Here is a 17,767-nt window from a genome sequence, read left to right on the forward strand (position 1 = left end):
GGCGGCAGCCCCCGCAGCTGGCGGAGGGGAGCGCCCGGCCACGCTAGGCCGCGCTGACCGGAGGTCCGCGCGGGCGGCGTGGCCCGGCAAGCGCGGCCGAGCCCCGCGCAGCCCCGCCCCGCCGCCCGGTGCCCCGGCCGGTGAGGCGAGACGGGCCGCGGCCCCTTTAAAAGCTTCACCTGTCGGATGCGGTTTGGCGGTGCTGCGCGACCCGGAAGTGGAAGCCTAGCTGGAGGGAGAGGTGGGGAGGTCAGCCGGAAGTGTGGCCGCGAGGGGAAGGATGCCGCTGCCCGTCCAGGTCTTTAACTTGCAGGTACGGGGCAGCTGCCTCCCGCTGCCCCTGGCAGCGTCGTCTTGCCAGGGGCCGCCGCGGCCGCGCTCGGCCTCTTTCCCGCGCGGTGCCCGACAGCGCGGCCCGGCCCGGCCCTGCCGCGGCCTGCGGGTGGCGCGGCGCGGCCTTCCCCTATCGGCCCGGCGCCCGCGGCTGCCTCGCCGGGAGGGGAGCCGCTCTCGGCCGGCCCTGGGCCCTCGCTCGCTCGACCGTCCGCCGGGTCCCTTTGTGTCGCTTCCGCCTCCGTTCGCCAGCAGCAGCGCCCAGCCGAGCGTCCTCCGGCACCCGCGGCGTCGCCTGCCGCTGCAACGGGCCTCTTGCCTGATTTTCGTATTGTAGATGCTGTAGGTAGGGCTTGGGCAGCAGAAGAGGGTGCGGTGAGGTGGCGGAGGAAGAGGAACTGAGAGTCTGCAGTATAGGGGGAAAGCCGCAGGAGCCCAGAGAGGGTCGGTATACTGAGCCTGGACCTGCAGTAACCGCACCGGCCATCCCTTTGCGAGTTAACTGTCTGTCTTCCATTTCGCAGCCAGCAAATTCTCTGTCAGGGCGCTGGGGCGCGGAAAGTCAGGACAGGATGAGGGGTAGCTCAGCATGCAGCTCAGCTTCTTCATCAGTGACAGATCTATACTGCTCCCCCTCCAGCCGTAGGGCGCACCTCTTCTTCCTGAGTGCAGCAGGATACTTCAGCTTGAGTGCCAGCTTATCAGCTTGTATGAGGCTTTATGAGGTACCTTCCAACAGGGCGCCCTTCTGGGCTCAGAAAAGCTTGGGGAGTAAACATTATTTTATTTGCTTTGCAAGTAGTTCTTAAGTAAACCTTGCATCTTCCTTCCAAAACAAAGAGTTCGCTTGAAAACATCTGAGTCTGCATGTCCCAGTGGGACTTCCAGCCCACTTGTGTTTTTTCTTGCCTGGGAGTTCAGAGATGCAGAGTACAGCCTACTGGTGTAGCAGAACACAAATCATTCTGTTCCACCAGCTGGAGTTACTGGTAGTTTCTGTAATGCTGATTTCTAAGGAGGGCATATCAGGTTTTTACTATGGTAGGTAAATGCAGTGTAAAAAAAGCAACCCTGACACTTAGTGTTTATGATATAAGAAAAAAGATAAGGTAGATCGAAAAAGCAGTGGTCTAAATATATGGTGATTTAAATGGTTTTATGCACAGTTTTCCTGAGTGGTGATCTGGACAATCAAGCTCTCCTTTGCGCCCTCTCTCTCCCTTTCCTTTGTGCAGATAATAACAAGCTAGGAAACAAGCTTTTATATACTTTACTTGCTTTTACTTCAGATTTTGTGGGATTTCACATCAGCGTTGAGATATGTGCAGATTTGATATTCAAAGAATAAACAGGCTGTGGGTGAATACAACATGCATCAATTTTTTTAGAGTTAGGAAATCAGGATCTGCCCTATTCCTCCTCACAAAAAGGAAAAACAATCAAACCACAAGCCACCAACCCAACCCAAAGCCCCCTCTATCTTTGATTTCTTAACAGACAGCAAAATCAATAAAAACATGGAAGTAATTGGTGTTAGTGGGGACAAGGTGGTTGGCATTTTTGTCCTTTCTAAGGTCCAGTCATGCAATTTACCCCAAACCAGGTGCTGCTTGTGGTAATGTCTGTACGTATTCAGCATTTTGTAAGATGACATTCAGTTTGGTTTTCCTGAATTTAAATCAGTAATACCTAGGGGGAATGTTCGGCACACTTTTGACTAGGAGGAGGACAAGAATTTAATGATAGCATACCAGTTTTGGTTGTGGGACTGCATAGTAAAGTAGTCTTAAATGGGAACACACGCAGGTTTTGTATTGATAGAGTTGTACTGAGGTCACTGTACTGGTATGATTCTTCATGTGGTTCAAAGCAGTGCAAGGTACACCGGGAGAGTAAAATCTTGTTGTTCTGTAAAAGAGAATCTACCTAAACAATTGGACATAGATAACTATAGCAGGATAGTTCAACTGATGGTGAATTTTTGCAATGCAGATAAATTTTTCCCCAGTATTTGGTAGAAACTGTGGAATTGCCATTCTTCATTCTGTCCTTTACATTTTCTAGTACTTTAAAAATGTAACAGTTTTCTCTATTTTATTTCATATTTAATATTACTTTTAAGCATTAAAGCAGCTTTGAAAGGTTCTGGTGATTTTTTTGGGGGTACTTTTTGACTTTTGGAACTTCTTGAACTAGTGTTAATGCCTGCTTTCGCTCAAGGAAGAGAAATGGACTGTCATTTGGAATTTAGCTTGCATGCCTGAGATACTTTGTAGAATCAGATTTATTGACCCCTTCACTTTCTTGCTTGATAATCTGTCAAGCAAAATAAAACACACTGTGCAAATGCTAAGCCTTAGTGCTGCTTGTTCTAGACAAAGCATCATGCTGGGTGGTGGTGTTGCTAGAGAAAAATCCTAAACATGTCTAAAGATGGATGGGTTTTTCATTTTTAAAATTTAATGTGTATTTAAGCAAGTCCTTAATCACAGAGTTGTTTCCTGCTCAAATGTAATGAACTACTTTTGACCTCATTTTGCTGTTCTAGGGTGCAGTAGAGCCCATGCAGATTGACGTAGATCCACAAGAAGATCAGCAAAATGCACCTGATATCAACTATGTGGTGGAGAACCCCACGCTGGTATGTGCTGGTTGAGGGCTAGTGGGTTACATTTCTTGGGCGTACTCATTTTACTCCTTGTCAAATTGTGATTTAGAGATTAATAGATTTTCTTCAAAGCAAGGTGGGGTAAGAATAACAGTGACCTCTTCTGTAGCTCCTTGTCATGTAGTGACCTCTACTGCACCTTCTGAGGTGAAGGAGGAATTGCTCTTTTGTGACTTGCTGTGTGCTGCCTGTTTGACACCGTTTCCATTCTAAAATAATTTAGTACATTTCTGAGACATCATTCCTTTATGTTGAGGCTTGTTCTTTGACGAGCTTTAAGTATATAATTAGGATAGAATTCTTTCATTGCTTAATCCTCTGGAGACTGGTGAAAACCCACAGAGCTGTAGAGTTATAAAAAGCTATGTTTGCTTATATCAGTTTCTTCAATTTTTAGTTAATGGTTTGAGATTTTGGCTGGTTTTTATGTATCAGCTCTGTAACAGCAACAAATGGGTGTTGCAGAAGAGAACAAAAATGTTAATTGGAAAAAGTTAAAGTAACATTAAAATTGCAAAATAAAGCATTCAGTTAGGAAGCTTTGGATCTCACCTCTGGACCTCTGAAGCTTTAATTTGTTCCTCTTGTCCCTGTGCCTTATCAAGTTGACATGTGGTTATCCACTGTTTACTGCACAGCCCTCTTTTGTTGTTGATGTTGTTGGGTTTTGGTTTTTTTTTTTTCAGCATATGACCTGATACGTTGTTTGATTACATTGTATTTCAATTCTGTTCTGATGCTAGAGGGGTGAAGCAATTATGTTGTGACCTTTATGTCTTTGTTATTACTATAGCATCTAAATGTTCCACAAAAATTAGTGATTTCTTTTCACTGTATCTGATGTGAAGGACCATAATTCCCCTTTGACATTCAAAGAGCTGAGGAGTAAAGTGAAATTACTCAGTGATTTCAGAAATATTGGGCACCATCAGGCATGAAACTGTGGAAGAAAGAATGTTCCTGCCTTTATATTTTTCAAGTTCTGTAGCAAATAAAGCAGGAATCCTAAATACAAATCTTCAGTGCACACAGTCCTGTTTCAGTCTCAGAGCGAGATCATTCTTGCACTGAATCAGGCAAGAATTATGTTAGAAAATGCTACCATGACATTTATGGCAGTATCTTAATTTAAACATATGGGGTGACAGAATCAGACGTGACACAGGATGCATATTAAATGTGAACAGGCCACCTGACTCTCATGTTTCCTACTGCCTGAATGCTTGAATTTGCCTCGAACACTCTGCTATACTTGTTTGTATGTGTGCTTCTGTCTTTAGGAAATCTCCCTGCAATGCCTTATCGTATCTTTACTAGATGTTTTGTGGTCCTCTTCTTGTCCCCACCACAAGGCTTAAAACCTGTTAAGTGTTCAGAATTTGAACCTCAAATCTTTCCTCAAGAGTTAGAGACCCTGTTTGTTCTCAAAGGAGATGTTTTAAGAAATTAGTATGAGCAAAAGAATGCAAATTGTCCTATGGAAACTATTTTTCAAGTAAAACGTACAGCTGGTTTAGGAAACTTCAGCTCAAATGTTGGAATCGTGACAAAATTATTAACAGGTGATATAACCGATGCTTAAAGTGGGTGAGCTGATCAGCCTTAACAGACAGCATCACAACTGAAATAAAAAAAAAAAAAGGAAAATTGTAATGTATGCATATTTCTGAGGAAATTACTAACATTTGAAGAAAGCAGAAATGGAATAATCTTACCTGATTTTTTTTATTCGTCTAAGTTACGAAAGGGTCAGGACTGCAGGAAATCCTGTGCAGGTCACAGTGTAGTAGCCTGATTTAGTGTTGCTGTCTTTGACGTCTAAGGCCAGGTTTTGTTTGCAGGATTTGGAGCAGTATGCGTCCAGCTACAGTGGTCTGATGCGAATTGAGCGGCTGCAATTTATTGCTGATCACTGTCCACAGCTGCGGGTGGAAGCTCTCAAGATGGCACTGTCATTTGTCCAGAGAACTTTCAATGTTGATGTGTACGAAGAAATCCACAGAAAGTTGTCTGAGGCCACCAGGTACTAAGAGATCATGAGAATCTGGGGAGCTTTTTTGACTGAGTTGAGGCTGATATGCCACGATGGGGGACTCTGGATGTAATACTAGCATGTTCCTTCGGCAAATGATCTTTAAAAAGATTGGAAAGTGAGTTGAGTGCAAGTAGATATGTTGATCTGACCTGGACAGAAAAAGAAGTTGGATGGTATCTGTTCAGTGTAGCTTTGCTATCAAGCCATTGCAATATAGCTGGGGAGAGAACTTGTAAACACGTGCACCCTGTGTCCCATATAGAGATGTTTGATTGGATTCAGTGACTCTTCAGAGTCACTAAATACTTTCATAGAATGTAATAATTCATTGCAGCACTGTTACTAACTCGCTTTCAATTGATTTACTGGTTACCTGGGACAGGGACAGAGCTGAGGTACTCAATGACTTTTTTGCCTCAGTCTTCCCTGGCGAGGACTGCAGCCACACTGCCCATGACACAGAAGGCAAAGGTGAGGATTGGGAAAATGGAGAACTGACCACTGTAGGTGAAGATCAAGTGCAAGACCATCTGAGGAACCTGAAGGTGCACAAGTCCATGGGACCTGATGAGATACATCCGCGGGTCCTGAGGGAACTGGCAGATGAAGTCGCTAAGCCACTAGCCACCATATTTGAGAAGTCGTGGCGGTCTGGCGAAGTTCCTGTCGACTGGAAAAGGGGAAACACAACTCCTATTTTCAAAAAGGTAAATAAGGAAGACCCAGGGAACTACTGCTAGTCAGTCTCACCTCTGTGCCTGGCAAGATCGTGGAGCAGATCCTCCTGGAAACTCTGCTGAGGCACACAGAAAACAAGGAGGTGATTGGTGACAGCCAGCATGGCTTCACCAAGGGCAAGTCATGCCTGACAAATTTGGTAGCCTTCTACAAAGGGGTTACAGTGGCAGTGGTCAAGGGAAGAGCAACTGACATCGTCTACCTGGACTTGTGCAAAGCATTTGATACTGTCCCACACGATATCCTGGTCTCTAAATTGAAGAGGCATGGATTTGACAAATGGACCACTCAGTGGATAAAGAACTGGCTGGACTCAAAGAGTTGTGGTCAATGGTTTGATGTCCAAGTGGAGAGCAGTGACGAGTGGCGTTCCTCAGGGGTCAGTACTGGGACCTGTATTGTTCAACATCTTTGTCGGCGACATAGACAGTGAGGTTGAGTGCACCTTCAGCAAGTTTGCTGATGACACCAAGCTGTTTGGTGAGGTAGACTCGCTGGAGGGGAAGGATGCCGTCGAGAGGGACCTGGACAGGCTGGAGAGGTGGGCCCAAGCCAACCTCATGCAGTTCAACAAGGCCAAGTGCAAGGTCCTACATCTGGGTCGGGGCAATCCCAAGCACAAATACAGGGTCGGCGGGCAATGGCTGGAGAGCAGCTCTGAGGAGAAGGACCCGGGTGTGTTGATTGACGAGAAGCTCAACATGAGCTAGTAGGAGGTGTCCCTGCCTATGTCAGGGGGATTGGAACTCGATGATCTTCAAGGTCCTTTCTAACCTAAACCATTCTATGATTCTGTGATTTATAGAACAGGTTGTTTCTTTAAAATTAGCGATGAATTGTTCATTAATAGAATCGCCAGTGAGGAGAGATGCCATGCTGGACCTTGTTCTCACCAACAAGGAGGGACTGGTAGGAATGTGAAGTTCAAGGGCAGCCTGTGTTCACTTGCTTCAGTGGTGGTTTAACTGACAGCTTAATAATAGGTAGAGGGGGGAAAGCCCTCCCATTACATTACAACCGCCCCAATATCTGTTGGAGGGACAACACAACATGGCATAAACAATCCAGGAAGTTCCTGGAATGGGTTGATGATAACTCCCTCCTCTGAGTGATAGAGGAACCAACGAGGAGAGATGACATGCTGGACCTTGTTCTCACCAACAGAGAGGGGCTGGTGGGGAATGTGAAGCTCAAGGGCAGCCTTGGCTGTAGTGACCATGAGATGGTGGAGTTCAAGATCCTTAGTGCAGCGAGGAGGGCACACAATGATCTTGCTACCCTGGATTTCAGGAGAGCAGACTTTGGCCTCTTCAGGGATCTGCTTGGTAGAGTACCGTGGAATAAAGCCTTGAAGGGAAGAGGAACCCAAGAAAGCAGGTTAATACTCAAGAATCACCTTCAAGCTCAGGAGCGATGCATCCCAACAAAGGGGAAGTCGGGCAAAAATGCCAGGAGGCCTGCATGGATGAACAAGGAGCTCTCCTGGACGATCTCAAACAGAAAAAGGAAGCCCACAGAGGATGGAAGCATGGAAGAGGAAGGTAGCCTGGGAGGAATACAGAGAAATTGTCTGAGCAGCCAGGGATCACTTTATGAAAGCTAAAGCCCAGATAGAGGTAAATCTGGCCAGGGACATCAAGGACAAGAAGAAAAGCTTTTATAGGTATGTCAGTGACAAAAGGAAGACTAGGGAAAATGTGGGCCCTCCCCGTAAGGAAACGGGAGACCTGATTACCCAGGATGTGGAGAAAGCTGAGGTATTCAATGACTTTTTTGCCTCAGTCTTCATCAGAAAGTGCTCTAGCCATGCTGCCCAACTCGCAGAAGGCAAAGGCAGGTTAAAGACCATCTGAGGAACCTGAAAGTGCAGAAATTGATGGGACCTGATGAGATACATCCACAGTTCCTGAGGGAACTGGCAGATGAAGTTGCTAAGCCACTAGCCATCATATTTGAGAAGTTGTGGTGGTCTGGTGAAGTTCCCACTGACTGGAAAAGGGGAAACATAATGCCCATTTTTAAAAAGGGAAAAAAGGAAGACCTGGGGAACTACGCGCTGGTCAGTCTCACCTCTGTGCCCGGCAATATCATGGAGCAGATCCTCCTGGAAACTATGCTAAGGCACATGGAAAATAAGGAGGTGATCGGCAACAGCCAACCTGGCTTCACTAAGGGCAAATAGTGCCTGACAAATATGGTAGCCTTCTACGATGGCATTACAGCATTGGTACATAAGGGAAGAGCAACTGACATCATCTGCCTGGACCTGTGCAAAGCATTTGACGCTGTCCCGCATGACATCCTTGTCTCCAAATTGGAGAAACATGGATTTGATGGATGGACCACTCATTGGATAAGGAACTGGGTGGATGGCTGCACTCAAAGAGTTGCAGTCAATGGCTTGATGTTTAAGTGGTGACCAGTGATGAGTGGTGTTCCTCAGGGGTCAGTACTGGGACCTGTACTGTTTTACAACTTTGTCAGTGATGTGGACAGTGGGATTGAGTGCACGCTCAGCAAGTTTGCAGATGACACCAAGCTGTGTGGAGCGGTTGACATGCCGGAGGGATGGGATGCCATCCAGAGGGACCTGAAGAGGCTGGAGAGGTGGGCCTGTGCGAACCTCATGCAGTTCAACAAGGCCAAGTGCAGGGTCCTGCACGTGGGCCAGGGCAATCCCAAGCACAAATCCAGGTTGAGTGGAGAATGGATTGAGAGCAGCTCTGAGGAGAAGGACTTAGGGGTGTTGGTCAATGAGAAGCTCAACATGAGCTGGCAGTGTGCGCTGGCAGGCCGGAAAGCCACCCGCATCCTGAGCTACATCCCCAGCAGCATGGCCAGCAGGGTGTGGGAGGGGATTCTGCCCCTCTGTTCCACTCTTGTGAGACCCTCCTGCAGTGCTGCCTCCAGCTCTGTAGTCCCCAGCATAAAAAGGACATGGACCTGTTGGAGCAGGTCCAGAGGAGGCCACAGAGATGCTGTGAGGGCTGGAGCCCCTCTGCTGTGAGGACAGGCTGAGAGAGTTGGGGGTGTTCAGCTGGGAGAAGAGAAGGCTCCGGGGAGACCTTAGAGCCCCTTCCAGTACCTAAAGGGGCTCCAGGAAAGCTGGGGAGGAACTCTTGATCAGGGAGTGGAGCGATAGGATGAGGCGGAATGGTTTTAAACTGAAAGGGGAGATTTAGATTAGATAATAGGAAGAAATTCTTTACTGTGAGGGTGGTGAAACACTGGCCCAGGTTGCCCAGAGAAGTTATGGATACCATATCCCTGGAGGTGTTCAAGGCCAGGCTGAATGGCAACTTGGTCTAATGGGAGGTGTCCCTGCCCATGGCAGGGGGGTTGGAACTCAATGATCTTTAAGGTCCCTTCCAACTCCAACCATTCTGGGATTTTTTGATTCTATAAAATACCTGCAAAAGATCATCAGGATAATTTTGAGAAGAACTTGTAAACATCTGTGATGTTTACGTTACTGTTTTTGCTGGAAATCTTAGTAGTCTTTCTTTTTTCCCACCATCCTTGTTTTCTCTTTGGTCTATTTTGTGTATGCAGTACTGTTTGTTTGGGTAACAGTGCCAGATTCTTAGCAGACCTCTGTTTTGAAAAGTTTGCAGTGTAATAGCAATTCAACCTTTTTCCTTTCAGAGAACTGCAGAATACACCTGATGCTGTCCCCGATAGTGGAATTGAACCCCCTCCACTTGACACAGCTTGGGTTGAAGCTACACGCAAAAAAGCTCTCCTTAAACTGGAGAAACTCGACACAGATCTGAAAAATTACAAAGGGAACTCCATCAAGGAGAGTATCAGGTGAGATGCAGAAGGCTCTGCTGGAGCAGGAAGAGCATTTTGCTCCTCCAGACACCTAACACAGGATGTCAACTGCATTCAGTGCCTTAGGTCAGTGTGTTGAGTTACTTGTTTGGAACAAACTGACCGTGTCACTTTTTGAGCACACAGTTCATTGGTATTTTAATTCTGTGCTCCAGGAGAGGCCACGATGACTTAGGTGATCATTACCTTGACTGTGGAGACCTCAGCAACGCTCTCAAATGTTACTCACGAGCCCGTGATTACTGCACCAGTGCTAAACATGTTATCAACATGTGTCTCAATGTCATCAAGGTAGGAAAGTTTGCAGAAAATGGTACTTGGTGTCTTTCTGATACAGGTGCTTTAAAGTCCACCTGTACTTTGCTCTGGTTACACCTCTTGTGTCTGCAGTGATACTGCTTATCTAAGTAACACCATTTAGCTATGCCTATCCTACACTGTTTCTGCAGGTCAGCGTCTACCTCCAGAATTGGTCTCATGTTCTGAGCTACGTAAGCAAGGCTGAGTCTACACCAGAAATTGCCGAAGTAAGGTCCTGCTTTTTAACTTGCATGAGTTTTCCCTTTGTTTTCTGTTTCCAGAATTTGGAAAACAATTTCTTCCTTTCCCCTTTACAACTTGCTCACTATAAGACTCCCTTCATCTTACAGTCTGTTCTTCCTTTTATCCAGCCTCCTTGGCTGCTATACCATTTCTTTTGAGATTCATTGTTGCTTTTCTCCTATGATAGGTGTGTAGGAAATCTGTCTCATGGTAAAACCAAAGACTTCCCTTCCTCAGTTCTTGACATATTTCCCAAGACAAATAAGATGAAGTTATTTTGCTATTGAGATTTACAATTAATTATTAGGATGAAATATCCCAAGGACATTTGTAATAAAAATGGTTTTCATACTGCTTGCTCACTACTGCTTTTTCTTATCCTTTAGCAAAGAGGAGAAAGAGACAGCCAGACACAAGCAATTCTCACCAAGCTGAAATGTGCAGCAGGTGAGTGAATTCTTCAGCTTCCTGTATTGTCTGCCCATCTTTCTGTCTGTCTATTTTTTTTTCTCTCAGATTTGACAGACTTTGTATTTTTGCACCAGAAATGCAAAATTTAATAAAGCTGATGAGATGGAACTGCTGGCTTGTTTTTGCCATTTCTTTTTTCTCCCTAAGTTTCTTCAGAGAGGATGCCAGTGTGAGTCAACATAGTTCAAAGGATACTAGATACTGTCTGAGAGTCTCGTTTCACTTCAATAGTGAAAACACTAGCAGCCATGTGGGGGCCTGTCCTACACCCCAGATTTCACAATTTCTCCTAATTTGTATGCTATGATAAACAAAGGACTAACTTTTTCTGTTTCCTAGGCTTGGCTGAACTAGCTGCTCGGAAGTACAAACAGGCAGCAAAGTGCTTCTTGCTGGCGTCATTTGACCACTGTGATTTCCCTGAGGTGAGGACCTAGAAGGAGCTGTGTGTAGGTCTTGGAGGGGATGTAACTCTTCTAAGTATTAGGTTGTAAAATTCAGATATCGTAGTTATTCTCACAGCACGCCTGTATAGTTTGTTTTGTTTTAAAAAAAAGTTTCTGTTCTTGGGTTCTCTAAATTATCTGCTCTAGATCACATAGGAATTAGCTATGAGATTTGTGTATCTGTGTAGCTCAATCAAAAGACTGGCTCTTGGAATTGGTTTCTGGTCTCTTAGCAGTGGACAATCACACCTCTGGCTCTGGGTGAATGCCTGAGAGCATGCCGAGTGGTTTCACTACATTTGATGAGGACTAATCTTGTCGCTGTGTGAAGGAAAGGCGTGGGGTAGGATACTTAATACCAACCTTCTGCCATTTTAATAGTCAGTGACGGCTCGCGCTCTCTTTCTCTCTAGCTGTTATCTCCTAGCAATGTAGCTGTGTATGGTGGTCTCTGTGCCCTTGCTACCTTTGACCGTCAGGAACTGCAACGAAATGTTATCTCCAGTAGGTAAGCGATGCCTTGAGAGGAGTTTGTATGTACTGGACATCTTTTGGGACACGGGACTTTGGTTGAGAGTGGATTCTGGCAGGAGTAATAGCTTTCTTATACAGGAGAGAAAGAATCACTGAGCCTTAGTTTGGCTTTAGCATTACGTGATGTTTCACTGTCTAAAACACAGTGGTTAATCACAGCTGACATTTTTGCAGCGTGACAGAAGTTTCCAACCCAGCTCAAATCCAACATCTACATAGACCAATTTTCTGTCTCCATCAGCAGTCCATATCGAATATTAAATCAGAGCGATAGAGCCCTACAGAAGGCAGCCGTAAGATGTTTTGCCTTCATGTTACCACTTGTTCTGGTGTATGTTTATTGTATTAATACAATTTAGTAATTGTTAATACAACTTGCAGTGTGATCTAACTATGACATAAACAAGGTTAAGACAATTACAGTCTTTGGAAGAAAATGGATATTTGCATGTCGTAGATTGAATTACAATGATACTGAATTCTTGTCAGCTAAGTGTATAGAAGCACTAATTTTAAATTGATGTGAAAAAAGGGTTGTTACCCTGACTTTTTTACTGGCTGATTCATAGGGTGAGATCCCAAGGTGTGGAAATCTGTGATGGAGAATTGGGAGAGTGCTGAGAAAGAGTGTACATCCCAAAGATCTCTCATGCTTATGATGGGTTATTTTCCTGAGACAGTTGCGTGCTTAACCTACCTATGGCATGCTGTACTTGGTGAAGGCTGTGCTTTGAAAGGGAACACAAAGCTGGCCACAACAGACACAGTGCATGCGCAGATGTGGCCTATGTTTTCTGGTGGTGTGCCCTGATTTTGACCTATTCCCACTCATTTTTTTGTTTTGTGTGGACATACACTTCCACTGCTTGGTTTGTCAAAAGTCTCTTGCCTTCCTTCACCACAGCTCTGATGCTGTGCTGCATCTCTCTGTGTTCCAGGCTCCCAGCCCTGCTGAAAATGGGCTGTCTGGTCTGTTAGAGAGTAAATTCTTGGAATCTTTGTAACCTTGCAACTTGGAGTGATGAGGTTGTAGGGTATTTAAGTGGTGGCTTCCAATGTCTGACTACTGCCATCTTTATCTGTAGCTCCTTCAAATTGTTTTTGGAGCTGGAGCCACAGGTTCGTGACATCATCTTCAAGTTTTATGAATCTAAATATGCTTCATGCCTGAAGATGCTGGATGAGATGAAGGTGAGTTGCAGAGGAGCAGTGTAGAACAGGCCCTAAAAGTTCACTTTGCCTAGCTTTTTGTGAGAAGCAGTGACTGTTGAAAGTAGCTAAGAGTGTTCAGCTCTTCTGTGTCTCCTGTCTCCTGATATGCTGAATGGAAATTGGGAGTAGTTTAGCAGTAGAGGGTGAAGAGAAATGATAGGTTTTAAAATATATTGCTAGTTCTTTTATTCATTCTTGTTTTATGATACTGTCTTGCTGTACTGTAATATCCTAAAGATTTGAGAATGTACATACATGTTTCAGAACATAGGAATAATACATTTTTCCAGGTTGCTTCTCAGCTTCTGATGATTGTTTTTTTTTGCACAGGACAACCTGCTGCTGGATATGTACCTTGCACCTCATGTCAGGACACTTTATACCCAGATTCGAAATCGTGCCCTTATCCAGGTAATTGTTCCTGTAATCCTGAGAGGTGGATGAACAGTGAGATAGGCCATCTCTTTGTAATTGTTTTTCCCATGGTTTTTCAGAGGGCGGGGAGTTCACTTGGCAACTGAATATTTTCTCCTTCCTAGTACTTCAGCCCCTATGTGTCGGCAGATATGCGCAAGATGGCCACTGCTTTTAATACTACAGTGGCTGCTCTGGAAGATGAACTTACTCAGCTGATCCTGGAGGGACTGATCAATGCCAGAATAGACTCACACAGTAAGGTGAGTGCATCTGAGCCACAGATTGTAGACTGAACAGCTGTACTAAGATTAGAAACTCTCAATCCCTGGGACAGTTTGAAGTTGCATTCATCTGTTGTGACTGGTATTTTCAATAGGGCTGATCTGTGTGTAAATTCAGACTCCACCATACCTTAGCTTTGTTCCCTTGCACAAAAAGATCTTCCTGCTGTGGAACCCTGTCATAGCTCCTGCATACAGTTCTCTGTATTGGTTACAGATTCTCTATGCTCGAGATGTAGATCAGCGCAGCACAACTTTTGAGAAGTCTTTACTAATGGGCAAAGAGTTTCAGCGACGTGCCAAAGCTATGATCCTGCGAGCTGCGGTCCTGCGCAACCAGATACATGTCAAGGTATGGACATGTCAGATGTGGACTTTGAGACAGGCTTAAGATTTTGATAGTTGTTTTGTTTTTTTTTTGTTTTTTTTTTTAACTTAAACTACAGAAGCTGGTGAATTGAAGATTCTGGAGGGGAATGGATTTATCGTGGTCATGATTGGGCAAATTGTTCCAATAGTAAATACTAAATATATAAGGAACAAGTATTTCTACCAATACATTGACCTGCTTGTACAACACAACGTCCTTTGAAAGTTATATACTTGGGTTGATTCTAACTAATTAATTCTGACTAATTCTTGATACATGTATCTTTTATCACAACAAAGATTGTTTGAAGTAATTTTTTTTTAGTAGAGGAAACAAAAAATGCATTAATTGCTTGGAGTATTCCTTCTGGGATGCAGTTCCAAAGAATGCCCTTAGGGGGGATAGGCCATCTGCCACATAACATGTTAAATTCTGTAGGATATTAATCTCTGTGATAACTAAATGCCAGATAGGATTTAAGGATTCAACTTCTGGGGCCAACAGCACCTTGTACATAGTAAATAAGAGTGGCTTAAAAGTTCTGGGATGACTTTTTTAGGAACAGTTCTTGTGAACTATAACAATAGAAGTTGTAAACACAAAGCTTTTGCAAAGCCATCATTATGAGTTGGGGGTATGCTCTCCCCGTACTGTTATCCTGCTGTGCTTCACTTGGTCTCTCAGGAAGCTCTCTGCAGGATATTTACACATCACTAATTAGGATGTGTTTTGGTCTTGTTGCAGTCTCCTCCGAGAGAAGGTAGCCAAGGGGAACTTACTCCAGCTAACAGCCAGTCCAGGATGAGCACCAACATGTGAAAAACTTCGTGCACTACCAAAAGAAATGGTCCCTCCAGGACTGTACCCAGTGTCTCACCCACTAACTGCTGAGCTTCACAAAGTGTCCCTGTCTCTTTCACTTCTTGATTGGATTGAGAGGGTCAGGGCTGATGGTGGATAATATGAATATTCCAATAACTTCAATTCTCCTTGAAAAGAAATTCTTTCTAAAAACAACATCCCTGCAATGGGTCATCATTTCAGTTTTGGTAGAACATCTCCTTCTCCTTCTTCCACCACTCCATAAAGAGCTATCAGCTTATTCATACAGATGCTGATTTGAGAGTTTTTCAGCTGCTGCTAATTTTCTTGTTTAGAATCTGCAAAAATAGTTAGTGTTAAGTTGAATGGACAGGCGTGAACTAAGATGAATTTCTCTGGCCTGAAAGTATTGCCTCGATTCTGAGGGATGCTGAGCTTTCTGTTTATTCCAGATAAACTTAGAAGTGCGTTGCTCTCAATTATGGAGCTAGAGTTCTGATGGGAGAGATTTCCTTTGAGAAACTCTTAATGATTTTTCACTTACACTAGAAAACATGGCACCACTTCCATGCATTCAGTCACAGGCCTTTGTTTTAGGGTGTTATGTTTACCTGGATCCAGGTTCTTTCTCTCTGGTCTCTGTTTTTGAAGACCTGTTTCCTGATGTGTTTCCCACTTCTGCATGACCTGTCTTTGGGGCCCAGTGTTACCACAGCAGTAAATCTCTACTTCATGCAAATATTGCTGCTGTTCAGTCTTACTGCCATAGTGTGTGATGGTTTCCCAACATGTGCAACAGTTGCTTCTGGTAGCACAGATAAATGCCATAAAATACCACTCAAGTCCTGTGGAAGAGCTGAAAGCAGCCAGTCTAGGTGCCTGCTCTCCAGGTGCATTTATTCTGCTTTTCCTTTTATAAAGGGATTAAAGGTGGCAGCCCAGGGGGGTGTGTGTTCTGTGCTAATGAAAGGAGATATGCACTGAATTTTCTGAAGTCACTGCAGCCTTGCATTCATCTAATCCATAAGTCAAGCTAAGAATTTTGGTCCAGCACTGACTGGTGTGGCAACTGACTACAGATGTTACTGTTAATGTGTTAATGCTTTTTTTTTCTCCTTTTATTTTTTAAATAAGTTGTTATATCTAGTGTATTAAACAGCAGGATTAAAAAGCTTCTGAGTATTTGGAGTTTTGTGTTAAAGTTGGAGTTTAGGTAACTTGATCTCAAGCCATTGATTTCTTGCTAAGCTTGATGATGTTTTGTAGGCCATTGTATGTTGCTTTCCGATCTGGTTGGAGATGTAGCTTGGATGAACTGTGAAGAAAGTGCAATTTGAGGGAGTGTTCTAACAGCAAAATTCCTGGACTGCATTTGCACAGCTGCTAAATTGCAACAGTGCTCTCTCACTCTGACTTTCCATGCTTTTTATGACTTAGGTGCTGAAAATGGAAGCAATAATTCCTGTGAGGTCTTTGGTTAAATATCTTCCATTTGGCATGGAAAAATTCTCCCTTTTTTGAGGGGAGAAGGGAGGGAGCTAGTTAATCAAGAACTTTGAGCTCTTTCTCACTAAACTAGCTGTCACCGATAGCCATTTTGGTGAGAAAGGCAAGTTGAGTCCTCAGGTAAATTGCTGTACATCCTTGTAGAAATGCTGGGAAAGTAATTTTAATGCCTTCTGCTCAAGTTGAAGGAAACTAATTCAGTCAATATTACGAAAATGTTCTTGCTTTCTTCCTAAAATGGGCCACTGATAACCATTTCTAAGGAAAAGATCTTCTGCTCTGCTCTTTAAAAGATGGTTTTGCAGCCCGATTAAGTGGTCATGTCATGAGGCTATCTTTGCTTATGCACAGCTTCCACTCTGTTGTTATTATTAGATTACTTCTGTTCCTTCCTGGAGGCTTTCTACTGGAGGAATGCTCAAGTGTAAATGGACACCTTCAGCACGCTGACTTGAGAGTCTCTGCTTGTCCAGGCACTAGTGCTTGTCTGCTCTCAGGAAGTGGCTGGAAGCGCGTATCCTTTAGCAGTCAGCATGGAGCCCGCGAGGTGGCAACAGCAGTTTCCAGGTCTTGCTGTGGCCTGAGGCAGTTCCACAGCTGGGGCAGAGGTGATCAGTTTTTTGTCTTCAGACAAAAATGCTTACAACCTCTTTTGGACAGATAGAGCATTTCTCTTGTATTGCGTAGTTCATTGGCATTGTTCAAGCATAGTGTATGCTTTCGTATGAATTATTGGCATGTAACTCTTTCCTTTAGCCTGTGAAAGAAGCTGCTGTAGCTTTTAGCTGCTGTAGCTTTTAGGACAGCTGCAGTTGGGGCTGTCCAGGTATATTTCTTCTAGACATTGTTCAGTGCCTGCTTCAATCCTAACTACCCACCAGGCTGAAAATTCGGAAGTACAACACAGCATGGATATAGTTCTGTATAACTTCCATTCAGAAGCAGTTTCCTGCAATGAAATGATTCTTACCTTAATTTTCTAAGTAATTTCCTAAGTAATAAATGGGAAATAGTGACTCACACAGCATGAATCTCCAGTGATTCTCTGTGACCACCAAGGTAGTTCAGGGGATGAAGTTTTGTGGGATCTGTAGCATGTTGGTATATCTAGGATATGTTCAGAGGAACTTAAATTTAAGTGGATTTCATGAACTTGTGCAGCACCTTTTTATTGGTGAGGAAGGAGATGCCAATGGAGGACCATAATTGATGGTGTCCTCATGCTGTATGAAGCCTGCTTCCTTTACCTGACCTAGCTAGGGATAAAGGAAAAATAGTTGGAAAGAACCTGGTTCTTTTGGCAAAGGCAGTTGTAATTAGCACAACTAACTTTAGTGGTATGGTAAAAACTGCAATTATGAGATTTGTGTTGGAGTAGTGGCGATGATTGGTAATTTTCTGGCCAGAACTTGAGGAGATTATATTACTGCTTGGACTGTGGCTGGGTGCAGCACCATCTGTAAGCTACTGTCGTCTGAGAGAGTTCAGTAGATGAGGGAGAAAATAAGAGTTCTGTCTTTGCCCCGTGCCATGCATGTATGATCTGTACATTGGTTT

The 17,767-nt window shown here is 44.2% G+C and overlaps 1 protein-coding gene across 1 annotated transcript; it reads left to right on the top strand.

Moving 5' to 3' along the window:
- The first annotated feature begins 241 nt into the window (after positions 1-241).
- GPS1 (G protein pathway suppressor 1) lies at positions 242-15,860 on the top strand. Its single transcript, XM_082492072.1, has 14 exons — positions 242-313; positions 2,882-2,974; positions 4,843-5,024; positions 9,420-9,584; positions 9,764-9,899; positions 10,058-10,135; positions 10,538-10,598; positions 10,962-11,047; positions 11,482-11,576; positions 12,688-12,793; positions 13,145-13,225; positions 13,354-13,491; positions 13,730-13,864; positions 14,627-15,860. Exons 1-14 carry the CDS (start codon positions 281-283, stop codon positions 14,699-14,701), a joined length of 1,464 nt encoding a protein of 487 aa, XP_082348198.1. The 5' UTR covers positions 242-280; the 3' UTR covers positions 14,702-15,860.
- Positions 15,861-17,767: the final 1,907 nt, after the last annotated feature.

This window comes from Vanellus vanellus, assembly GCF_965231255.1.
Source record: "Vanellus vanellus genome assembly, chromosome: 17".
Classification (NCBI taxonomy): domain Eukaryota; kingdom Metazoa; phylum Chordata; class Aves; order Charadriiformes; family Charadriidae; genus Vanellus; species Vanellus vanellus.